Source organism: Tamandua tetradactyla, chromosome 5 (assembly GCF_023851605.1).
Source record: "Tamandua tetradactyla isolate mTamTet1 chromosome 5, mTamTet1.pri, whole genome shotgun sequence".
In the NCBI taxonomy this organism is placed as follows: domain Eukaryota; kingdom Metazoa; phylum Chordata; class Mammalia; order Pilosa; family Myrmecophagidae; genus Tamandua; species Tamandua tetradactyla.
This window is the reverse complement of record NC_135331.1, coordinates 87,703,253-87,727,743: the sequence shown is the minus strand read 5'-3', so window position 1 is coordinate 87,727,743 and position 24,491 is coordinate 87,703,253. Positions and strand designations below refer to the sequence as shown.

At 54.4% G+C, this 24,491-nt stretch overlaps 2 protein-coding genes and 1 long non-coding RNA gene across 9 annotated transcripts; 2 read left to right on the top strand and 1 right to left on the bottom strand.

The window, feature by feature from the left end:
- Positions 1-23: 23 nt before the first annotated feature.
- NOTCH4 (notch receptor 4) lies at positions 24-22,512 on the top strand. Its single transcript, XM_077161397.1, has 31 exons — positions 24-289; positions 1,098-1,179; positions 1,327-1,622; positions 1,919-2,266; positions 2,366-2,488; positions 2,602-2,838; positions 2,963-3,118; positions 3,462-3,656; positions 5,052-5,165; positions 5,889-6,002; positions 6,089-6,211; positions 6,752-6,911; positions 7,472-7,617; positions 7,918-8,070; positions 8,261-8,378; positions 8,606-8,693; positions 9,048-9,201; positions 10,245-10,429; positions 12,944-13,196; positions 13,438-13,550; positions 14,585-15,108; positions 15,681-16,064; positions 16,173-16,348; positions 16,851-17,070; positions 17,267-17,348; positions 17,443-17,581; positions 18,180-18,475; positions 18,704-18,851; positions 19,354-19,451; positions 19,640-20,096; positions 22,468-22,512. Exons 1-31 carry the CDS (start codon positions 202-204, stop codon positions 22,479-22,481), a joined length of 5,784 nt encoding a protein of 1,927 aa, XP_077017512.1. The 5' UTR covers positions 24-201; the 3' UTR covers positions 22,482-22,512.
- On the bottom strand, positions 13,863-19,888 carry LOC143684446 (uncharacterized). Of its 2 annotated transcripts, XR_013176032.1 has the most exons (3): positions 19,532-19,872; positions 16,780-17,113; positions 13,863-16,620 (listed from the first exon to the last, which is right to left on the bottom strand). It is a non-coding gene; the product is annotated as an uncharacterized LOC143684446 (long non-coding RNA). The 2 variants fall into 2 exon arrangements; XR_013176033.1 differs by lacking the exon at positions 13,863-16,620 and having other exon boundaries at positions 16,683-17,113; positions 19,532-19,888.
- Positions 20,106-24,241, top strand: GPSM3 (G protein signaling modulator 3). 6 transcript variants are annotated; one of them, XM_077161418.1, is made up of 5 exons: positions 20,106-20,573; positions 22,468-22,512; positions 22,689-22,797; positions 23,017-23,216; positions 23,418-24,241. In XM_077161418.1, exons 2-5 carry the CDS (start codon positions 22,471-22,473, stop codon positions 23,553-23,555), a joined length of 489 nt encoding a protein of 162 aa, XP_077017533.1. In that variant the 5' UTR covers positions 20,106-20,573; positions 22,468-22,470; the 3' UTR covers positions 23,556-24,241. The 6 variants fall into 6 exon arrangements, with proteins under 6 accessions (XP_077017533.1, XP_077017530.1, XP_077017531.1 ...); XM_077161415.1 differs by having other exon boundaries at positions 22,454-22,512; XM_077161416.1 differs by having other exon boundaries at positions 20,106-20,616.
- The last annotated feature ends 250 nt before the right edge of the window (positions 24,242-24,491 follow it).

Here is a 24,491-nt window from a genome sequence, read left to right as displayed (position 1 = left end):
CCTCCACCCCCCCTCCCACCCCCTACACTACTAGGGTGTCCAGGACATTGTGTGACTCAGGAAACAGCTCAGACGTGAGGCTTGCACAAGCCGAGGAGGAACAAGAAGGGCCGGCGGGAACAGGAGGTGGCTCCTGCCTCATGAGGGCTCTGAAGGTCCCTGCCTGAGGAGGGAGAGGGGTTCTGGGGCAGGGGCTCTGGAATGCAGCCCCCTTCACTACTGCCACTGCTGCTGCTGCTGCTGCTGCTGCTTCTACCGCTGCTGGGTTCCTCTGTTGTCATGACCAGAGGTGAGGCACGGGGGCGGGACAGATGGGAGGCTCATCTCATCTCTCCTAAGAGGATGTCTCCCAGGGATGCAGGGTCGGGAAGAAGACTGAACCCCAAGTTTGAGGAGACACTGGATGGAGCAGAGTCTCACCCCCCAAATGGAAACAGCCTTTAGGGAGAAACAACTCTGCAGCTGGAGCTGCGTGGACCAAGGCTTTGGGCCTGATGCCAGGGGCTGCTGGGGTATGGGTGGGAGGGGCCCACTCCCCAGGGAGAACCCACCCCCCTGCAGCTGGGAGGCACAGGGGCTCTCACAGCAACACTTAGAAAGAGACCAGTGGGCAGACTTGACCACCTGCTAGGGGAGGAGGTGAGAGGGAAACAGGAGATGAGGGCATGGGAAGGTAAAGGGCCCAGCAAGTCCCTTTCCTGGTCCAGCTGTCCCCACCCCCCGGACGGCTCCATGCTGGGCCTTTCCGGGAGGAAATCCCTTCAATGCTTCAGCCATTCACCTCCTAGCAGTCCCCTCTGCCCCCACCCCCACCCCAATCCCTGTTGTCTTGCTTCCGAGAGATGGAGTCTGAAGCTGGACTTGGGAGACCAGGGAATAAACAGGAAACGGGGGTGGAGATTAGGAACTGAGAGGCCTGGGATCCAGAGAGCTGGGAGCATGGGGACCATCTAGCGACCATGTGGGCCCAGGAACAGAGGGGATGGTGGTTTTGCAAGCCCGTGGGTGGGGCAGGTCTCTTGGTAGCTTCGGGAAGGAGGGAGTGTGGAAGCACAGGGCTCCTGAGCTCAGGTCTCTTCCTCTCACCCCCTCCCTAGGGCTGCTATGCGGGAGTCTCCCAGAACCCTGCGCCCACGGAGGCACCTGCCTGAGCCTGTCTCAGGGGCAAGGGGTCTGCCAGTGAGTGGGCCTCGTGGGAGTGGGAGGGGAGGGGGAGGTGGGGAGGTGAACGAAAGGAGAAAGGGGAGAGGTGAAGGGAGACAAATGAAGTCAAAAGGAGGGAGGTGGGAGAGAAGGTGAGTTTTCCTTCTCTCCTTCCTTGCCCAGGTGCGCCCCTGGCTTCCTGGGTGACACATGCCAGTTTCCTGACCCCTGCCAGGATGCCCAGCTGTGCCAGAATGGAGGAAGCTGCCAAGCTGTGCTTCCCCGCCTTGCAGGCTCCCCTCACCCTTCCTCGCCCTCAGCCCCCAGCTTCATCTGCACCTGCCCCCACGGCTTCACTGGCAAGAGGTGCCAGGCCTGGCTCGGGGACCCCTGTCCTTCCTCCTTCTGTAACCAAAGGGGCAGCTGCCACCTCCAGCCCTCAGGGCACCCACAGTGCTACTGCAGGCCTGGATGGACAGGTAAGTGCTGATAGGGTGTGGAGCAAGAAACAGGCAGGAGCCCGGGGCAGACACAGTGTGTCAGACACACGTCTTTTCTTCCGTTTGGAAAATAGGGTCACTCCAGATTTAACTCTCCCGGAGCACGGCGACACTTGGGCAAGGGTTGATGGAATAGGGCAAGGAGGGTATGGTAGTAAAAGGTCAGGAAATATGAAAGTGAGAGCAGAGCTAAGGCAGGATGAGAGACCTGGGTTATCTCAAACGAGCTGGAATTTGTGCAATGTTGGAAACAGCCCCTCTGCCTCCTCCCTCAGGGGACTGGTGCCAACTGCTAGACTTCTGCGCCGCCAACCCCTGTGTCAATGGAGGGGTGTGTCTGGCCACCTACCCCCAGATCCAGTGCCACTGCCCGCCTGGCTTCGAGGGCCACGCCTGCCAACACGACGTCAACGAGTGTTTCCTGGACCCCGCGCCCTGCCCCAAGGGCACCTCCTGCCATAACACCCTGGGCTCCTTCCAGTGCCTCTGCCCCGCTGGACGGAAGGGCCCGAACTGCGAGCTCCGGGCAGGACCCTGCCCTCCCAGGGGCTGTCCCAACGGAGGCACCTGCCAGCTGGTGCCAGAGGGCGATGCCACCTTCCACCTCTGCCTCTGCCCCCCAGGTGCGTCCTCCCAGGGACTTTCCCACAGCCCCTCTCTGTGGGCAAGGAGGGAGGGCTTCTTTGGGTCCCCCTCCCCACCTGATCCCCTGGCCCTATCAGGTGTCACAGGCCCAGACTGTGATGTGAATCCAGATGACTGCGTCGGGCATCAATGCCAGAACGGGGGTACCTGCCAGGATGGGCTGGGTACCTACACCTGCCTTTGCCCAGAGACCTGGACAGGTGAGTTGTTTAAGCCAAGTCCATGGCTCTAGAAGCCCTGACGGCCAGCGCCTGCCCTCCCCCTCCTCACCAGCTCCCGGCTCTGTCCTTTGTCCCCTCCCCAACCCTCACAGGCTGGGATTGCTCTGAAGACGTGGATGAATGTGAGGCCCAGGGTCCCCCTCGCTGCAGAAACGGGGGTACTTGCCAGAACTCAGCTGGTGGCTTTCACTGCGTGTGCGTGAGCGGCTGGGGAAGCGCCGGCTGCGAGGAGAACCTGGACGACTGCGCCGCCGCCACCTGCGCCCCGGGGTCCACCTGTATTGACCGCGTGGGCTCCTTCTCTTGCCTCTGCCCGCCTGGCCGCACAGGTGTGGGAGCAGCAGAGGGTACCACGGAGGTGGGAGGTAGAGATGAAGGGTGAACAAGGCACCAGGCAGGCAGCTGGGAGCTGCTAGTGGCCTCTGAGCAGCCCACCCCCTCCTGCCCCTCCAGGTCTCCTGTGCCACCTAGAGGACATGTGCTTGAGCCAGCCGTGCCACGGGGAAGCCCAGTGCAGCACCAACCCCCTCACGGGCTCCACGCTCTGCCTGTGTCAGCCAGGCTACTCTGGGCCCACCTGCCACCAGGACCTGGACGAGTGTCAGATGGGTGAGGCACCCACACATCATTCTCCCTGAGCCCCCAGACTCACCTCTGCAACATAGATACAAAAGGACAAATTGCTTTTCAAATTAAAAAAAAGAAAAGCTCTTTTTCCTGTATGTTTCCAGATTTGCCATCTCCTCCCTCCATTGTCCTCTCACCAATGCTCAGTTCCTCCAGGCCCCACCGACTTGTCCCTTTTGTCCTTACCCATCTTAAAGCACAAGCCCTTCCCCTCCCTGGTCCCATCTGCCAAACCCAGCTCCCCCGCGCCCTCCCAGGCCATCCGGCCTCCCTGCCCTTCCCCACCCTCAGCCCCTGCAGGCCTCCTGCTCTTCTCTCCTCCCAGCCCAGCAAGGCCCCAGCCCCTGTGAACACGGTGGCTCCTGCCTCAACACCCCTGGCTCCTTCAACTGTCTCTGCCCGGCTGGCTACACGGGCTCCCGCTGCGAAGCTGATCACAATGAGTGCCTGTCCCAGCCCTGCCACCCAGGCAGCACCTGCCTGGACCTACTCGCCACCTTCCACTGCCTCTGCCCACCAGGTACCAGTTCTGCCTGGGTGGGGGAGACAAGGGAGCAATCCTAAATCCACTGGGCATCAGCTCTCCAGAGCCAGGACAGTCTTAGGCCAGTTGATCCGAAGGCTGCTTCTCTTCTTATCCTTCAGCCCTGGGTGAGAACTCTGGAATACCCATGGCCCGTAAGAGAAGGGTTGGCACAGGCAGTAAGTAAGGCTGTGCACTGCTCAGTTCCAGAGGGAGTGACCTTTCCATTCCTTTTGTCGTCGTAAAGTGCACAAAATGGTCCACTGTACACAGAGGCCCATGGACAAAGAGCAGAAAAGCAATTAATAAATTTTCTGTGCTGCAGCCTCTGCTTGTGACCCCCAGATCACTCCTCTTAATCACAGAAACTCCCTTATAGAGATCGATAACAAACACAGGCCAAAAGGCCTGGGTGCTTGAATTTGGGGCAAAAGGAAAGGATTGCTATGAGGCTGCACCCACTTCCCAGGCAGCCTTAAGTGGAGAGCCTCCCAAGGGAGAGAGTGGCAAACTCAACATCGGGGAACTGAATAAAAGATAAACTTACTTTGTGCCAGGTACTGCCTGAGTACTTCCATGCGTTATCTCATCTAATCGTTACAGTAACACTATGAGCTCAGCATTGTTATGATGCCTATTTTATAAATGAGGAAACAGAGGCACGGAGAGGCTAAATAACTTGCCCAGGGTCCTAAGTGGCAGGTCTGGAATTCAAACTGGGACATTGAGAGCTTTAACTGTTAGACACAACATCACATTTCTAAGCCGAGCAGCAGCCGGCCACTCACAGCCAATCACAGAAAGGCATGAGACAACTGCTCAGTTGCCCAAGGGTATGAAATTGTGGCTAACAATGAGATTCAGAGGCAGCTCCCCAGGCAAGAAGAAAGAGGCAGAGGTTAACCCAGCCTCAGTTCAGTGTGAGATAGAAACCAGGTCCTGCCCCAAAGCACAGAACAAAGTGGGAGTGACACATCTTCCCAAATGCCTTTCAAATACTCGCTTCTGGAGGACCCTGAGGACTGCCCAAGTAGAGCAATAGGATGAATCACCTCCATGCAAACACCCACTCGTCCACTCGTGGCATTTGTACTCCAAGGTCCTCCAGCTGATCAGTCTGCCCTGTGTCACACGAGAATGGCCCCCAAGGGCACTTCCCAGCAGCCCTCCCACAGGTCCCCAGCTTTCAGGCCAGAAGGAGGCAGAGCCACCCTCAGCAGAGCAACAGGTTCTCAGGGATCACCTCAGGCCCACAGCAGGGGTAGGGCTACCTGAGGGGGCCACACAGCAAGGCAGAGGCACGGTTGCCTCGATCCAGGTCTCCTGGGTAGAAGTGGGGAGCAGCAAGACAGGGCCAGCGCAGCAGCCCTCCCCACACCCCTGTTCCCTCAGGCTTGGAAGGACAGCTCTGTGAGGTGGAGACCGACGAGTGTGCCTCAGGCCCTTGCCTGAACCACGCTGGCTGTCAAGACCTGCTGGACGGCTTCCTGTGCGTCTGCCCGCCGGGTGGGTGCCACTTCCCCTCCGGCCACCCTCTGGAGTTCAGGCCCAGCCATCACCCTAGGCCTCTCGAATCTCTGTCTAGCCTGGGAGTGAAGTGAGAGTCCCCCAGTTCACCACCCCCTTTTCTACTCCCCAAACTCTCCTCTATTAAATCCCCCAAATCTTCCCTCGTTTACTCGCCCACCCTCATCTAAGTGTCTGCCAAAGCACCCAATATCTGTCCTTTCCAGTTCTCCTTCAGAGCCCTCTGTACTCTCACCCAGCATGTTAGGGGTTCCAGCTGGTCTTGACGTTGACTGCCGTAGACACAGGGAAAGCTGGCCCACGCCCTTCTCTGGCTTCACTGCTCAGCCCCCTGACCACTTGCTTTGATAACTAGGATTTGTTGGGTATCTATTCTAGGCCACTGAGCTGGCTAAGGAATTGTCAGACATTATCTCGTGCAATCCTGAGTACCCTGAAGTGGTTTCCATTATTGCTCCCCTTTTACAGAGCAGGAAACTGAGGCCTAGACAGGTCCAGTGACTTTCCCAAAGTCGCAGATGTCTGAGCTTCACCTTTTCTACGTCACCCTCCATCACCCCCATCTCAGCCTGCCCCGGCTGTCTTCTCTGGGAAGCCTTCCAGGTTAACTTTCCTGGCAAGGGGAAGGGCTTCACCAAGTGTCCTTCACTGACCTCTGGCCTTCTCTCCCCACCCACTCCCTGCCGCACATCCGTGTCCCAGGATTCACAGGCACCCGCTGTGAGGAGGACATCAACGACTGTGGAAGCTCTCCCTGTGCCAATGGTGGGCAGTGCCAGGACCAGCCCGGAGCCTTCCATTGCGAGTGTCTCCCAGGTAAACTGAGGCTCAGACATTGGAGGGGGGAAAGGGGCCAGAGGCAGATGTTCGTGCAAGTCTCTGACTCTCCTGGTGTGCTCTAGGTTTTGAAGGCCCACGTTGTCAGACAGAGGTGGACGAGTGTCTGAGCAGCCCTTGCCCCATCGGTGCCAGCTGCCTTGACCTCCCAGGAGCCTTCTCTTGCCTCTGCCCATCTGGCCTCACAGGTCAGCTGAAGTGTTGGGAATGATTGGAAGGATATTTGGGGCACAAGGGTGAGAGTGGGGCCATTGGTAAATGTTTGAGGGTTGGGATAGGAAATGAAGATGTGATTGGTGCTGGCTAACCCAGACTACAGATAGGAAGGCTTCATGGAAGAGGTGATGGCTGCACTGAGTCTTAAAGGATGAGTAGGAGTTTGTCAAGACAGAATGCCAGACAGTATGTTTTAGCTGGAGATAACCAAATGGACAAAATCCTGGAGGGAAGAAAACATACCTATTTAAGGAACTATAAATGGTCCGTAGCTTAGGGAACAATGGGACAAAGATGGAAAATGCAGCAGTTATAGGAAGACCATGTCACGCAGGGCCCTGTGCCTTATTCTGAGGGATTTAGGCAGCATTCTGGGAGTATCCTGAAGGCAATAGCCATTGAATGACAAGTCCATGGGGAAGTGAACAAATCACACAGAAGAAGCTGCCTTTGGCCCCACCGTGGACATGGAGGGACTCACTTTTCTCTCTGACCCATCTCTACCCACGCAGGCCAGCTCTGTGAGGTCCCCCTGTGTACTCCCAACCTGTGCCAGCCCAAGCAAGGGTGCCAGGATCAGGAGGACAAGGTTCACTGCCTCTGCCCCGATGGGAGCACTGGCTGCGTCCCTGCTGAGGACAATTGCACCTGCCAACATGGACACTGCCAGAGGTAATGTCTTCCAGGCCCTCCCATGTGTCCCCTCCTCCAGGTCCTCCCTAGATGGGACAGGAGGAAAAAGCCAGGGAGGAGCTGATCTGTGGGAAATGACCATTGGTGAACACGAAGGTGATAAATAGGTCTTAGGTCGCAGCAAATGTGAGGGTGAGTGTTAACCAAAGAGGGGAGAGATCATACATAACGGGGGGAAACAGAGGGCCAGGGAGTCAGGGCAGAAAGAAGAGCATTAAATCCCAGGGCCAATGTATCATTCATCAGACAAATACTTCTTGAGCATCTACCATGTGCAGTTGCTGTTTAAGGCACTAGGGAACAGCAGAGAACAAGAGAAACAAAGCGCCTGTTCTCATCATGAAGCTTTCATTCCGAAAGACAGTGAACCAGTTAGAGATAAATAGGGAGGGAGGGGGCATCGAGAGGAAAGCCACTGAAGACAAAGGCCAGAGTCTCGGGGCCAAATAAAGGAGGAGGTCATAGGAGTCTGGCCAGTGGAGGGGGAAGAGGATGCACTAAGCAAAGGAAAAAACTCTCTCCTTTCTCTTTGTGACCAGATCCTCATGTGTGTGTGACGTGGGCTGGACAGGGTCAGAGTGTGAGGCAGAGCTGGGGGGCTGCACCTCCATGCCCTGCGCCCATGGGGGAACCTGCCACCCCTGGCCCTCTGGCTACAACTGCACCTGCCCCCCGGGCTATACAGGTGAGGCCCTCCCCTAACCATGCACACCTGGGCTGGTCTCCTACAGCAGGGTCAAGCCCAGTGGAGACTCATGTCCAAGGGCTCTGGGTCTCCGTCACCACCAAGGAGAACTAGGCATGGGCCGCAGGGGACCCGGGTGGTGTCTGGAAGACGGTGAGGGAAGAAATGAGGTTGGATGGGGAGAGAATGATAGGAAAGGGGATGGTGAAAGGGAGGGAAAGGAATGAGGAGGCGGGTGGGGGGAGAGAAGAGAGGAGAGGAGGAGGAGCCCCTTTCTCAGACCCTGCCCATCTCCCTCAGGACCCACCTGCGGAGAGGAGGTGACAGCCTGTCACTCAGGCCCCTGTCTCAATGGTGGCTCCTGCAGCCCCAGCCCTGGCGGTTACTCTTGCACCTGCCTCCCAAGCCACACCGGGCCCCGCTGCCAGACCAGTGCTGACCACTGTGCCTCCTGTGCGTGCCCTCCATTGTCCTGGGGCTGGGTCACAGTGGGGATGGAGGGGCCTGGAAGTGTGGGTTTGCACCATATTTAAACAGCTAGATAGCAGTGAGCTGTTGTTTCGATGGGCAGTGGGGGATAAGGTGGGGAGTGACTGAGGTCACAGGCACTGGGTTACAACCCCTCACAGCCTCCTCTCTCCAGCCCCGTGCCTCAACGGGGGTACCTGTGTGAACAGGCCTGGCACCTCCTCCTGCCTCTGTGCAGCAGGCTTCCAGGGCCCACGCTGTGAAGAAAGGATCCGTCCCAGCTGTGCAGACAGGTGAGCGGGGCTCAAAGGCCTCGAGAGAGAGGAAGGAAACCCCTCAGGTTTCCCATTCCTTCTCTCCATCTCCCTCTGAGCTCCAGGCTGCCTCCCAGGCCACATCCCTGAGGATTTCATTCTACCTTCCCACTGGTTTCCCACCTCCCCACCCTATTGCCCAGTTCCTTCCCCCTGGTTTCCCAGAACTTCCTCCTACTGTGTCTCTGTCTCTGTCTCTTGTCCAGCCCCTGCAGGAACAGGGCAACCTGTCAAGATGGCCCTCAGGGTCCCCGCTGCCTCTGCCCCGCTGGCTACACAGGAGGCAGCTGCCAGGTGAGGGGCACTGAGCCAGCTGTGCTGAGGAGGGAAGTAGCCTAGCGCCAGTGAGAGGGACTCAGAAACTAAACGGTGGCAGCAGGGCAGCCGGGGAGGGAGATATGGAAGTCTAGGAGTTAGGATCTAGCTTGAGATTTGAATGGAGTAGAGAAGAAGGAAGGACTGAAAGGATATCTAATCCCTAGAGGCTGTTCTGGGATAAGGATATTGCAGGGAGGTTCAGCTAATCCCAGGTCATTTGGAGAGAGTTTTAGATGTAAGAGATTTGGAGGCATTGGAGTCGGCAGAGGGCCTTCTGCGGGCCGAGGAGCCTGATGTTGTGTCCCCCTCATGCTCCTTGCCAACCTGCAGGTCCTGGTGGACTTATGTGCCCAGAAACCCTGTCCACACAATTCCCGCTGCCTCCAGAATGGGCCCTCTTTCCAGTGCCTATGCCTCCAGGGATGGACCGGGCCCTTCTGTGACCTGCCACTGTCCTCCTGCCAGAAGGCTGCTCAGAGCCAAGGTACTAACCCAAGGTCCACTTGGGGAACAGACAAAGACTAAGCCCCACTGGACTAAGCAGTGGGATGAAAGTTACAAGGGAAGGGACAGATGTGAGATATATTTAGGAGGTAGAATGAACAAGACTTGGTAGTTGGTTGAATGTGTGGGGTAAAGGAGAGGGAGGAGAAACCAATACCTTGAGGTGATACCTCCACCTCTACCCTTTTCCTAAGGACATCCACACTCAACCTTTGGCCAAGAAAAAACAACTGAGACTCAAAGCAACACAGACCAACCACAATCATTGGTTCTACAGCTCAACATCCAGTGTAGCCTAACACTTCTCAACTCAACTCAACACATTGAACACAACTCAAGCAACACAATCCAGCCAAGTCAATAAGACTCCAGGTTAACACAACTCTGGAGACGGGGGCAGCAGGGGAGGGAAGGATTGAGGGGAGGTGTAGGTTATAACAATGTGGAACAATTCTACCTTGGACCATATCATCATAACTCAGCCAGAGTGGACCACATTTTACCCAACTTCACTCAACATGTTCCAGTGCCCTCCATTCTATTTGATGTTGTACAACCCTTTTGTAAATAAATAGCCCCCTTAGGCAAATGAGGTTTGATAGGAGAAGAGCTCAGGAAAGAGATTGTTTTAGGATTAGGGATAATTCATGGGAATCACAGTGAGAGAACATCAACTCTGCAAAACTCAAGAACAGACTTAAGCCACTAGTTCAGCCACATGCCCCCATTTGCAGTTTCCCTCAAGTCGAGCTCTTTGTTGCTTAAGACCTGTTTTAAGCCAAGAGCAGAGTCACTTATAACGCTAATAAGCTTACAAAGAGGCATCTCCCCCATATTCTGGCAGAAAAGGTAGGAGGGTAAACTTGATGTTTTAACCTCTTCAGTGTCAGGAGTTACTAACTCTTCAGGCACCCCAAGAATGTGAGTGGCCCCAAGTTAAAGGCTTCTCTGCTCAGTGTCTCTAGCCCCTGAGCTTCTTTCCTCCTCTCTTAAGTTTCTTTCCCTATTTGTCTCTCTTTCCAGGCACAGAGGTCTCTTCCCTGTGCCAGAACGGGGGCCTCTGCATCGACAGTGGTCCCTCCTATTTCTGCCACTGCCTTCCTGGATTCCAAGGCAGCTTATGCCAGGACAGAGTGAATCCATGTGAATCCAGACCCTGCCAGCACGGGGCCACCTGCATAACCCAGCCCAGTGGGTATCTCTGCCAGGTGAGAGAGCCTAGAGGTGAGAGGAGAGGAGAGGGGTGGGCTGGATTGGGGAGAAAATAGTCATAGGGGCCGCAAGGTTTCGATTTCTCCTCCCTTTCTAACCAACTACCAATTCTTGTTAATTCTACCTCCTAAACATATCTCAAATCCATCCCTTCCCCTGCACCTTTAATCCCATTGCTTAAACCAGGCATTTGTTGCATTCCACCTGGACACCTGCATCAATTCCCAGGTATTGTCCCTGCCTCCACACTTGTCCGCCTATAGATCCAGCCTTTATGCTGCTACCGGGGTGCTCTATCAAAACGTCAAACTGGATGCCACCCCTCTGCTGAAAACCCTTCAATAGCTGCCCACCTCTTTCAGAATAAAGCCCAAGGCCCCACATGACCCAGCCCTGCCTACCTCATCTCTTCCCACTTCCACCCACTTCCTCAGGAAAACGTCCCTCGCTTCTCTCCAGACTGGGTTAATGCCCCAGCTTGGTGGTTCAAGTCGCTGAGCCAGGAGAGGCCGAGCTGGGATTCAAGTCCAGGCAGTGAGATTCCCATGCTCTGAACCACAGCTGTTGATAGAGAATACAAAGCACATCCCCTTACATCCCATCCATTTTCTTTAACTTTTGAGTTTTATTTTTCAACTTTTTGTTCTGAACCTTTTCAGACATACACAAAAGTAGTGTAGTAATCAGTAGTAAGCCCCACGTACTCCTCACCCAGCCTTACTCCCTCTTTCATGAAATGCCCTCCTGCAGGTCTCCTAGACACCACCCTCTCCTGATTCTCCCAGCACTCTGGGCTCTCCTCAGTTCCCTTTATGGGTTCCTTTTCCTCTAGCTTAACCCAATGGCCTTGCTTTCTGGAGTCTTCCTAGCTCTCATTCTTTTTTTTTTTTTTAATTGAGATATCTTCATGTAACATACAGTACATCCAAAGTATATAGTCAATGGCTCGCAATATCATCACATAGTTGTGTATTCATCACCATGATCATTTTTAGAATATGTGCATCACCCCAGAAAAAAGAAGTAAAAAGATAAAAGAAAAAACCCTTATATCCCATACTCCTCACCTCTCCTTCTCATTGACCACTAATGTTGCAATCTACCCAATTTTATTATCCCCCCCCAATTAATTTTTTGTCCTTATCTTTTTACTCATCTGTCCACCCCCTGGATAAAGGAAGCATCACACACAAGGTTTTCACAATCACACGGTCTCATTGTAAAAGCTATATAGTTATACAATGTTCTTCAAGAATCAAGGCTACTGGAACACAGTTCAACAGTTTCAGATACTTCCCACTAACCACTACAATATACCATAAACCAAAAAGGGATATCAATGTAATGCAAAAGAATAACCTCCAGGACAACCTGTCAACTCTGTTTGAAATCTCTCAGCTAGAAACTTTATTTTGTCTCATTTCTCTCTTCCCCCTTTTGGTCAAGAAGGTTTCTCAATTCCACCATGCCAGAGCTAGGCTCATACCCAGGAGTCATGTTCCACATTGCCAGGGATATTTATACCCCTGGGAGTCATGTCCCACGTAGTGGGGAAGACAGTGAGTTCACCTGCTGAGTTGAGTTAGTGAAAGAGTTGACTCTGCCAATCTTGCATGCACTCCTTCCTCTTGAGAACTCAGCACATGGTACAGACCTCTTCAGTGACCCTTATCCCAGAATGGTATGAAGCAATCAGAAAATGGTCAAGAGCATTGGAGACCTACACTGAATCTCAGCTCTGCCACATACTAGCTATCTTCCTCCCCAACTCATTTCTGGGAGTTGGTTCCAGCACCAGATTCACAAGCAAAGTGATCTTGGGGTGTCTTCTCCACAATGGCAAATGGGGGATACGACTGGTGCAAGTCACTTATTCTTTCAGTGCCTCAGTTTCCTTATCTATAAAGTGAGGATCAAATGAGATAATCATGGAAAGTGTTGTTAGGGGGTTATATGAAACCATGCAATAAATCATACAACAAATGTTAGCTGTTTCTCTCTTCTGGTTGCCTAAGTGCTTCATGGAAGCAGTAATGTGTTCGCATTTTCTTTGTCTCTAGTACTAAAAATGGTCCCTGGCACAAAATAGCCATTCATTAAATGCTTTTAAATTAAATAATAAAGTGTGAGAGAGCCTGGTGGATGCGTAGGCTGAAGAGGGTGATTTTACCAAAATGGAGTTATGTTGAGTGGTAATGTATTATAGAGATGGTGTCTGCTACCAGGGAAGGATTAAGTGGTCTGTTATGGAACAATTGTGTATTATAAGAAGTTGAGATAAAAAGGTTAAACACATGCTAATGATGGATGGTGAGCTGAGTGATGCAGCTGAGCTGGAAGGTGAAGGCCTGGGCAGACTATACGTGTGTGTGTGTGTGTGTGTGTGTGTGTGTGTGTTTCTCCTGTAATGCTGAGCTGGGCTTGTCCACTGTTTCTCTGTCTGATCTTTTTGTTGTTTTTTTTGAGTGTATGGGCCAGGAATTGAACCCTCTGACCCTCTTTGCCTGCAGTGTGCCCCAGGGTACAGTGGACAGAACTGCTCAAAGGAACTGGATGCTTGTCATTCTCAACCCTGTCATAACCGTGGGACCTGCACCCCCATACCTGGAGGCTTCCACTGCTCCTGCCCTCCGGGATTTGTGGGGCTGCGCTGTGAGGGGGATGTGGATGAGTGTCTGGACCGACCCTGCCACCCCACAGGCACTGCAGCCTGCCACCCTCTAGCCAATGCCTTCTATTGCCAGTGTCTTCCTGGACACACAGGTGAGGCCCAGGACGGGGTTGAAGAGTTAGAGGCATCTCTGGGACACAGCTAACAGTCCTTACCCACAAGCCTAATCATTTTGTCCATCCTCATGCCTCCATCGCCCATCACATAGAAGACACCCCAAGATCACTTTGCTTGTCAATCTAGTGCTGTACCAACTCCCAGAAATGAGTTGGGAGGTAGACAGTGACTGAAGCAGTGTGTGAGGTCTTCTCACCCCACCACTCCATCCTGCAGGCCAGTGGTGTGAGGTGGAGATAGACCCCTGCCAGAGCCAACCCTGTTCCCATGGAGGGTCCTGTGAGGCCACAGCAGGACCACCCCCAGGTTTTACCTGCCACTGCCCCAAGGTGAGTATCTCCAAAGCTCCTTTCTCTGTTGCCTCTAACACTGGTGCAATGCAAGGATGTCTGGATTATAATACTGGAGGGGAAATTAGGGGAGCTTTAAAGTAGATATTATTGGAGAAAGCTATCTCAAGTTCAGAGTGCTGGATGGTTCTCGAAGCAGTTAAGGGGAAAGGCAGGATAAGGTGCTAGCACAAATCAGATTCTCAGAAATTATGGGTATTTTCTAAGGAAAAGTCAAGAGCTGTCCAAGGTCAAGCTGGGTAACTTTGGATAAATTTTTTTCAACTCTGTGTGTGTGTATTTAATGGACCTCAGATGCACAGACTTGGATTAATCTAAATCCTTTGTTAACAATACAATGACATGATTGGCTTGTGCATGGCCTTTTATTTTATTATTTTAACACTGTAACAACCAACTAACCCAAGAATGATGATATTAACAATAATTTATACATACTTCTGTGTTCCTCCTCTATCCTGTTCACCCTCCAGAGGAAGAAGAGAAAGGTTTCTCTGTGTGTGTGTGAGTGATTAATTAAAGATTAAGACAATATAATACTAGTTTATTTTTTAAATATATTTTTATTGGCAAAACAAAGCAACATACAAACACAAACATGAACATTCTTAATATATGAGCATTCCATTCTTGGTGTATAATCCATGACTCACAATATCATCACATAGTTGTATATGCATCACCATGATCATTTCTTAGAACATTAGTTCATTTTCAACGTTATTAACCATTACAAACTTTTTGTAAGCTTCCAGGACTTGCATTGTGATGCTGCAATTCATCCAGACTATTGCACACACCTGTGCTTCATGCACTTTCACCATTGTGTAGATGTCATTGTGTGAAATGACCACGAGACATAGTTCCAACACCTGTAAAATGAACTCAATACTCTCCGAGGCCTCTTCCAGATATAAGAATTGAGGATCCTCTAAACTGTCTTAACCCAAAGTTTGCTTGAGGCAGGGGAATAACACAGGGTCCTTTCCCAGCATCTCTCCTTCCCTCCACAGGGTTTTGAAGGCCTCACCTGCAGCGACAGAGTGCCCTCCTGCGGCATCCATCACTGCCACCATGGCGGCCTGTGTCTGCCATCCCTCAAGCCCGGCCTCCTACCCCGCTGTGCCTGCCTGAATGGCTACGGAGACCCTGACTGCCTGACCCCTCCAGCTCTTGAAGGCTGTGGCCCTCCTTCCCCATGTCTCTACAATGGCAGCTGCTCAGAGACCCCTGGGTTGGGGGACCCAGGCTTTCGATGCTCCTGCCCTCCCAGCTCTCCAGGACCCCGGTGTCAGAGGCCTGGAGCAAGGGGATGTGAGGGCAGAGGTGGAGATGGGGCCTGCGATGCTGGCTGCAGCGGTCCAGGAGGAAACTGGGATGGGGGGGACTGCTCCTTGGGGGTCCCAGACCCCTGGAAGGGCTGCCCCTCCTACTCCCGGTGCTGGCTTCTCTTCCGGGATGGGCAGTGCCACCCTCAGTGTGATTCTGAAGAGTGTCTGTTTGATGGCTACGACTGTGAGACCCCTCCAGCCTGCATGTAAGCCTATAATCCTGACGGGGCAGGGGAGAGGATGGGAGGAAGGTCATAGAGGCCCACAAGTTACAGTGTGACCACAACCTCAGACCCCACAAGCCCTGAAACCAGGCTACTCCATCCTAATAACCATTGCTAAGTAGGGGTGGAAGACTTGGACTCCAACCCAGAGGAATGAGGAGTGGGCATAATTATTTAATGCAGGGACCAAGAAAGAGCACATAGCCTCTGGGCTCTTCTCCAAGAGCTGTAGAAGCTCAGGACTCAAGCATCCCTGCCTAGGTCCTGTTGCCATGGCATATCTCCCCTAGCAACCAGCACCCCTGAGGGAAAAGGGCCTGGACTCTCCAGGAAATGGGAGAGAGGAGGGAGAGAAGACAATTATGGGAATGTTAGTAGACATTAAGGAGCCTGGACGCCCATCCAGGGTCCAACTAAGCCCACTGCTTCAGAGCTGCTTCCACTTAGCAACCACAGACCCAGGGAAGATGGAAGGTCAAGAATCCTCTTTGAAGTGAAAAGGGGAGTCTTGGGTTTCTTCGGGCATCCTGAGTCCCCCTCTCTTCACCCCACAGCCCGGCCTATGATCAATACTGTCACGATCACTTCCACAACGGGCACTGTGAAAAAGGCTGCAACACCGCAGAATGTGGCTGGGATGGGGGTGACTGCAGACCCGAAGCTGGGGACTCTGAGTGGGGGCCCTCCCTGGCTCTCCTGGTGGTGCTAAGCCCCCCAGCCCTGGATCAGCAGCTGCTTGCCCTGGCCCGCGTGCTGTCCCTGACTCTGAGGGTGGGACTCTGGGTGAGGAAGGACAGTGATGGCAAGGACATGGTATACCCTTATCCTGGAGCCCGGGCCGAAGAGGAGCTGGGAGCAACCCGGGACCCCTCTCATCAGGAGAGGGTAGCGTCTCAATCACAGCCCCCGGGCAAGGAAACAGACTCCCTTGGATCTGGGTAAGAAGGCTGGGCAGAGATGAGGGCCGAATGCTGGTTTTTAATGTGCTGAGGGAGGGTAGGGAGCAAAGGATGGATACAAGGGTCTCTGAGTTGCCTCCCCGACAGCTTTGTGGTGGTGATGGGCGTGGATTTGTCCCGCTGTGGATCTGACCACCCTGCATCACGATGTCCCTGGGACCCTGGGCTCCTGCTCCGCTTCCTCGCTGCCATGGCCGCGGTGGGGGCCCTGGAGCCCTTGTTGCCTGGACCCCTGCTGGCTGCCCACCCTCGTGCAGGAACTGGTAGGTAACCTGCCATTGCCCTTGACCTTTGTTCTTTGTTCTTTGCTCTCAGGTCAGCTCTCATGCCTGCAATAGGCAATGGAGGTTGAATGATAGCTGGGACTCCATCTTTGTTGGGACTTACATCCATTGACCCCTCTTTCTCTAACTGGATCTCTTCATGGCCCATTTGCTTGGCAGTCTCCCTCAATTTCCTAATCTCCACTTTGGATTCTGGTTTATCTCCTCTACTAGACAGCAGATCTAATTATCTATCAAATAGTTCGTAGCACCTAAAAAAAATAACCATCCCTTAAAATTGTGCTTCCTACGCACCAGGCCTTACTCTAAATGCTTCAGTTATTAAGTCTTTAATTCTCCCAACAACCCCATGGTTATTATCCCCATTTTACAGATGAGAAATGGGAAGCAAGAAAGGTCGCTGTACTTGCCCAAAGGTCTCACAGTGGTAACAGGCCTCACCAGGTGTGGTCTCTCTTTGTACCTGTGTGTCTCCCACCAGAACCCCATGCCAACCAGCTTCCCTGGCCTGTGCTGTGCTCTCCGGTGGCCGGCATGCTTCTCCTGGCCCTCGGGGCTCTTCTCGTCCTCCAGCTCATCCGACGGCGACGCCGAGAGCACGGAGCCCTCTGGCTGCCCCCTGGTTTCACTCAGCGGCCCCGGTCTCAGCCATCTCACCGGCGACGCCGGCCTCCCCTGGGCGAGGACAGCATCGGCCTCAAGTGAGAGTGAGGAAGAACGGGGACTCAGGGGGATGATTCTTTCCTATGGAGAGATTTATGATCAGAAGCCATAGAGATGCTACTGCAGAAGTCAAAGATAGGGGAAGGGGGATTGGGAAAGCTGTTGGAAATGTTGGGGCCCTGAAGTTATAACGTTATAACCCCATGTAACACCTACCCACCCGCCCTCCTTCAGGGCTCTGAAGCCAGAGGCAGAAATTGATGAAGACGGAATCATGATGTGCTCAGGCCCTGAGGAGGGAGAAGAGGTGGGCCAGGTGAAAGCACTGGACCAGGAATGGTCCTGAGGTGTTGGAAGGGATGGAGCAATGAGTCACCTAGCCTTCACTGATCCTTGCTCTCATCCCCAAGGCTGAAAAAGTGACCGTACACTCCAAGTGTCAGCTCTGGCCTCCGAGTGGAGACTGTGGGGAGCTCCCCCAGACAGCCATGCTGACTCCCCCCCAGGAGTCTGAGATGGAGGCCACTGATGTGGACACCCGAGGACCTGGTATGTGAGCTAACCCAAGCCGAGAAAATGAAAACCTCCTTTGACCCTTTTTAGAATCAGAAAGTACTTTAATATCAAAACTGGAGGAACTAATGTTAGAGTTGGTACCTTAGAACAGTACCAACACACTTAGAACAGTTCTCAAAGTGTAGTCTCTGGAACATCAAAACCAGCATCAGAAGAACATATTAGAAATGCAACTTCTCCTGCTCAACCCTGGGGCTACTGATTCAGGGTTTTGAGATATTGAGCCCAGCAATCTAGTTTAACAAGTCCTCCAGGGTAAGTCTGATCTAGGCTCAAGATTGAGAACCACTGCCCTAGAAACTGAGGCCCACTGACTCCTTTTACAGATGAGGAAATGACAAATGGGGTATGGTATGGATCTGAGGAGGTCGATATTGAAACCAAAGAGAAAAGTAAAAGTCACCAGACTAAAGCCATACAAAATCAAGAGCCAGAGCTGGGTTTCCTGATGCTTGGGCTGTAATTCTCCCTTTCTGATCTGCCATTTTCTCCCCCACCCCCAGTTATGTTCTTTTGATTGGCTTTTTACATGTTTCTCATGTCTCACATTCTTCACGTATCTCACCCATAGATGGGGTGACACCCCTTATGTCAGCAGTCTGCTGTGGGGGAGTGGAGTACAGGACCTTTCAAGAGGCATGGCTGGGAGGCCTGGAGCCATGGGAACCTCTGTTGGGTGGAGGAGCCAGTCCCCAGGCTCACACTGTGGGCACTGGGGAGACTCCCCTGCACCTGGCTGCCCGATTCTCCCAGACAACTGCTGCCCGCCGGCTCCTTGAGGCTGGAGCCAACCCCAACCAACCAGACCGCGCAGGGCGCACCCCTCTTCATGCTGCTGTGGCCGCTGATGCTCGGGAGGTCTGCCAGGTCAGTGCATACTGGGGTCGTTGATGGGAAAAGCAGGAAAGCTTGCAAGTAAAGCTGGGCAAAAGCATGTACTTAGGGTTTGGCACAAAGGAAGCTGATGTAAGTTTGGGGACCTGAGAGAAAGGGAAACAAGGACAGATGGCTGGATATGGATTGGGAGGAGGTTAAAAGTGTGCAGGACCTGAAGCAGCAGTTCAGAGTACCCCAGTGCCCTCTCTGGCCTCCCAGCTCCTGCTCCGGAGCAGACAGACTGCAGTGGATGCACGCACAGAGGATGGAACTACAGCACTGATGCTGGCTGCCAAGCTGGCAGTAGAGGACCTGGTTGAAGAACTGATTGCAGCCCGAGCAGACGTCGGGGCCAGAGACAAATGGGGTATGGTATCATCTGAGGAGGGTGGTGCTGTGCTTAGAGTTGAGCAGATGGAGTACGAGGTGAAGGTCAAAAGGGGCAGCCGAGGGACACATTCGAGGCTGGAGTATCCCTTCCCACCCTGCAGTATGGTGGCACCATGGAGGAGATAAGTTTCCAACCACCATCCTGAGCAACACACACACACACCACCCCAGACCAAAGGGAACTGGAATGAGAGAAGTGAGTCTGTGGGACAGGGGAGGGACGATGTAGGAAGGAGGGGAGATGTTCTCCCGGTCCGACCGACCCAAGAACAATGCCCCATTGTCCCGCCCGTACGCCGGTGACGTCACCAGGGGCAACGCTTCCTGCCGGTCGGCGGTCACCAAGACAACGCTTCCCGCCTTTGAGGGAGCAGGCGGGCCCGAAAAGCCCTTTCCCCAAGGCTAGAATCCGTGGAAAACCGGAACCCAGGCGTCAGGCCACCAGTCCCAGGGTAACAATCTCCCACGTCGTCCCCCAGGAAAAACTGCGCTACACTGGGCGGCCGCCGTGAACAATGCCCGGGCCTCCCGCTCCCTTCTCCAGGCTGGAGCAGATAAAGACGCTCAGGACAGCAGGGTTAGACCCGGCAACGGGGCCCCCACCAAAGGAAAAAAGCGGTCGGGGGATCCCTGGAAAGCGCGGGAACCCCACAAAACCTGAAGGGGCGGGGCCGGCGATGACGTGGGTGGAACCGTGGGGGGGGGGGGCGATCCTGTGGGCGTGGCCTTCCCTGACCTCGCCCCCGGCTGTTTCCTCCCGCTCAGGAGCAGACGCCGCTGTTCTTGGCCGCTCGGGAAGGAGCAGTGGAGGTTGCTCAGCTGCTTCTGGAGGTGGGCGCAGCCCGAGGGCTGCGAGACCAGGCCGGGCTGGCGCCTGGGGACATCGCACGCCAGCGTAACCACTGGGACCTACTGACGCTGCTGGAGGGGGCGGGGCCACAAGACACGCGTCACAAAGCCACGCCCGGCCGTGGAGACGGCGCCTTTCCCCGCACGCGGACAGCGTCGGGGAGCGCTCCCCACCGTCCGGGCGGAGCTCCGCCGCGGCCGCGGACTCTGTCAGCGGGAGCTATCCCGCGAGGAGGCGGAGCTTGTCCGCAAGCCCGGACTTTGCACGTTGACATCGCCGCGCGGGGGCGCGAGGCCTATTCGCATTGCCGGAGCCTATCGGGAGGAGGAAGAGGAGGAGGCCCGCCCCACCGCGGCCGCAGATTTTCTGCAGGCATGCGCGGCCCTCGGCCCAGCCCTGCGATAGTGCGGGAAAGTTCCGGGGTCGCCGCCCGGCACGGGAGTGGGGCCTCGGTGAATGGCTGGCCCTGTGATTGGGTGGCTCTAGGAGCCTGCGGCTCCTCCCCCAGCACGTCGATCCCGCCTCCGCGTTTATTCCCAGCCCAGAGCCGAGATCCGCTCAAGCTGCCCGGGGTCTCCCAAACTACCAAGTAATGCCGTTAAATCCGGGAGGCGAGGGCCAAAAGTATAAGGTTATATGGGAACAGGGGCAATGCATCCTAAAAATGAGCACCCATTAAATGGCAGGCAGTCGGGCGGGGGGGGAGGGTCTAGATTTTGAGATCCTCGAACTCCAAATGTGAGGTCATGAGTTTAGATTCCCTCCCACAATGAGTGTGTGGTGCCCCGCCCCCCGCAAAAGGAATCGTCTTCCACGTGGAGACGCCACAGTCTGGAAAGAGGATTTAAGGTACTGAGTGACGTGGACTGAAACCCTCTCCCAGAAAATAAGGGTGAGGAGCTACAGGAGGGTAAAGTGGAGAGGGAGTATGGTTAAACTGGAGCCAACTTTCTGCAACAGAAAGATGTATGGTGTGTGATGTTCTCTCGTATAGGTTCACTCCTTATTCCCACTGCCCACAAACGACTGACAAATATTTATCGAGCACCTACTGTGTGCCAGGAACTATGTAGGCGCGGGGGACGGAGTGGGGCGGGGGCAAGGGCCATTCTAGCTGATGACTCCTTGTAAAAAAGGAACTCCACTGCAGGGATGAAGCACCACTCTTCTTGCCACCACTATAAGAGCCCCAAATTGCCACCTCACATTAAAGCTGACTTAAAGTGTTACTTTTTTTCTTTTTGGAGGGGTTGGGGAGTGGAGTGGGAAAAATGCAGGAGTGACTGTATAGTATTTTCCGAATTTTGTGCCCTTAGCTCAACATTTGGATGAGAGCTTTGGGTACAGTTAAAGAGCAAGAATAAGTAGATTTGGGAGTCCCGTGTTAATTTAGGGTATTCACTGAAAGCAAGAAGCTTTAGTATACCAGTGAGAACCCATACACATGCTAGACCATGCCCTTCGTCCTTTACGTTTAGTGATGGCCACCTAAGACCTCAGGTTAAATAGAGGGAGAGGGAGATAGCACCTTAAAGAAACTTTACTCACCTTTCAGCAATGTGGCTACACGTCTTTAATGGTGATGAGCCAGATACATGGAGATATAAGGCATTTTGAAAACTAATAATAATACCCCTTACTGAGCACTCAGTATGTGCCAAGCTTCATCAAATTTAATCTCCACATCAACTCTATAAGGTAGGGGCCATGAAAACCCCATATTTCTCATAACAGACACAGATAGGTTATATACCTACAATTGCAGAGTAGTATCTGGCAGAACCAGATATCCCCACATCTCATGTTTTAAGTCACTCAACTTAAGTCTCCTATCATGGCAGGTTGCCATTTAGAGACCCCAAATATCTGTCTGCTCCTGTCTCATGCCACCTAGCCTGACCAGCATTGACCAAGGCCAAGCAAGGGTAGTGATCTCTCCTTTCCATTTTTATTCATGACCAGAACAAAGTTTGCCCTGCCCCTTCCCTTGTCTGCACTAAACTGTGAGCTGCCAGAGTGAACTCTCTCTCATTCTCTATTTGGTGCACATCTTGTCTCCTGAAGTGACTGTAAGCACCTTGAGGGCAGGGGTATTTATTGAATACTTACCGTGTGTTGTATTCAGTGCTGGCGTGTTACGGGCTTGAGGGCCCGACATTCCTGGGTCTAAATCCTCTACTTCCCAGTGGGACTGTGCCACTCCTGGTCCCATTAGGTCCAAGAAATGCATGGGGAGGACCTAATCCTAGAGGAGGGTAGGACCTGGTGTGTGTTGGGGGAGGGGGGTTTCTGAGGAGTGAAACCACTTCCTGTATAGCTAGTTCCTGTGTTGACAGTGTTGACAGAAAGAGCTGAAGGGGAGGTACTGGTAGAGGGACAGAGCTAGGAGTTGGGGAGGAGGGGTTCTGAGTCTTTGGGGATGAGACCAGAAGTCCTTCCCCCACTATAAATCCCCACTCCACTCCTGTAGCTGGAGGCGCTTTCCCTGGACTCAGTGCTCCCCTGAGGAAAGAGAGGTCGAGCAAGCTGTTTGAGTGGGAAAGGAGAACTGGAGGAAGTTGACAGGGATGGGCGGGGCCCATGGGGGGTGCTGACCAGGAACCCAGCTGCCTGTTCATAACCCAGGCATCCAATCCCCAGCTCACCCCCACCCCTTCCAGCCCCCACTCCTCTCTGGAATCCAGGGTCCCAGCCCGCCTCCCAAATCCCAGCCACCCCTCCCCCATCAGTTTCTCCCCTCCAGGGGATGGAGGCTGAGAGACTCCAGGAAGAAGAAGATGGTGAGCAGGTGAGCTGGGCCCTGTGTGGGGGAGGCTGACACTGGGGGAGAAGGGAGGTGAGAGGACCTGGGACAGAAGGAACAGGAATGGAGACCCAAAGAGAGGAAATGGGCCGCCAGCCTAGCCCCCTGCCCACCCCACCCCTTCCACCCAACCCTGCTTGACTGGAACGGACATCTCTCAGCATCAGGACTCCCCCCAAGATGAGCAGGGCTGGCCCCCTCTGAGCACCACCAGTCGGCCCTGGCGATCTGCTCCTCCGTCCCCTCCTCCTTCAGGGACCCGGCACACAGGTACCTCCAGCCTCCCAGGGAGCCTCCCAGCCCTGGTGCCCACATTCTCCCTGACCCCATTACCAAGACTCACTCCAACCTGGGCTCTCCCCCTGCCTCCTCCTGACTCCCTATCATACCCCCTCAGCTCTGATCCCGAGTCCCTAAGCACCTCACGCTGTGCCCCCAGCCCATCTGCCGACCCCTCTGGTCTCTCAGCCCTCCCTCTCCTCTCCCTAGCCATGGGGCCCCGCTCGGCCTCCCTGCTCTCCCTGCAGACGGAACACCTTCTGGACCTGGTGGCTGAGGCCCAGTCCCGCCGCCTAGAGGAGCAGAGGGCCACCTTCCACGCCCCCCTGAAAACTCCAACCTCAGCCCAGGCTCTGCCCCGGCCACTTGAGGACAGAGAACAGCTCTACAGCACCATCCTCAGTCACCAGGTGAGACACCCCCAGGAGGCAAGACCCAAGCCTCCTGGATCCTTGGCCTCTGTTCACTTTCGGGTCCCATCTTCCTTCTCCCCAGGCATCTGCCTTATCGCCAAGTCCCTAGCTCCCCCCAAACCATCCCCAGCACAGGTGTCCTATATGCCCAGCACAGCCTTGGCACCTCTTAAGGCCCCCCCCCCCCCACTCCTCCAGTGTCAGCGGATGGAAGCCCAGCGGTCAGAGCCTCCCCTCCCCCCAGGGGGGCAGGAGCTCCTGGAGTTGCTGCTGAGGGTTCAGGGTGGAGGTCGAATGGAGGAACAAAGGTCCCGGCCACCCACCCACACCTGCTGAGACTGTGGACCCCAACAGCCCCCTTCACACTCCCGGGGCACAAACCTGGTCAGCCCACTGCATGCCCTCGACCCTGCTTGGCAGGGGCACCAGAGACTGAAAGGCCCTCAATATTCATCCGTCTCATCCACCTTCCCTCAGAACTGGAGGGGGTGAAAGTTCTCAAACCCTGGGAACAGGAGAAAGGCAAGGTAGGATGGTCATTTAACTCTTCCCCAAGCACAAGGAAGCTTGAGGCAGTGAGAAGATCCCGGCCAAGGAAAACCCACCCCCTCTTCTCATGTGGCGAGAGCTGTGGGGACACCCCAGTGGTGGAGCTACTAGGCAGGGTTTGAGAGCTCAGGCTTCCACCTCCCAAGGCAAACCTTGTGACCGGAGAGACGGCGCTGCCCTCCTTCCCAGCAAGAAGAAAGGGAGGGTGGATGGGCCTGGGAAAGAGAGATTAAGCTTGTTCTCCCACCCCCACCGCTATCACCCTCCAGCCCAAGGACTGAGGGGCCTACAGGCTGTGAATGGACCATTAGCCCTGCCCACCCTCTCTCCCCGCTGCTGCTCTGAGTCTGATGTTTTGGTTGTGTGAATAAATGTAATTCCCTTCTGGACTGAAGACTGGTGTTTGAGGGGCCCGGGTGGGGGGTGAAAAGGTGAGGTCAGAGGCTGTCTCCTTCTCCCAGTTTGGCCAGAAGCCAGCTCCCCTCCCTGGCTGGTTAATTACTGGCTCATTAAGCAGCGACTGGAGACCTCCCTAATTATCCCCCCCACCCCCCCACCCGCTCCTGGTTTTAATTAAGTAGAACAGGGAGGGGAGTCATTAGGACAAGAAATATGTACTGAGCTGTCTGTGAACCCAGGCATTCCGGCGGTCAGAGACCCCATCACCCAGAACCCTGACTCAGAACCTAGATGGTAGGACCCCAGCCCGCGACACGCCCCCCT

Bases quoted from the DNA above. Each gene is read 5' to 3' on its own strand.
- NOTCH4 (XM_077161397.1), top strand. From the start codon at position 202: ATGCAGCCCCCTTCACTACTGCCACTGCTGCTGCTGCTGCTGCTGCTG. The intron at 17,582-18,179 runs GTATGTGAGCTA...TCTCACCCATAG, and splicing joins TGTGGACACCCGAGGACCTG to ATGGGGTGACACCCCTTATG. The intron at 19,452-19,639 runs GTTAGACCCGGC...CCTCCCGCTCAG, and splicing joins AAGACGCTCAGGACAGCAGG to GAGCAGACGCCGCTGTTCTT.
- GPSM3 (XM_077161418.1), top strand. From the start codon at position 22,471: ATGGAGGCTGAGAGACTCCAGGAAGAAGAAGATGGTGAGCAG. The intron at 22,513-22,688 runs GTGAGCTGGGCC...GACATCTCTCAG, and splicing joins AAGAAGAAGATGGTGAGCAG to CATCAGGACTCCCCCCAAGA. The intron at 22,798-23,016 runs GTACCTCCAGCC...TCCTCTCCCTAG, and splicing joins TTCAGGGACCCGGCACACAG to CCATGGGGCCCCGCTCGGCC.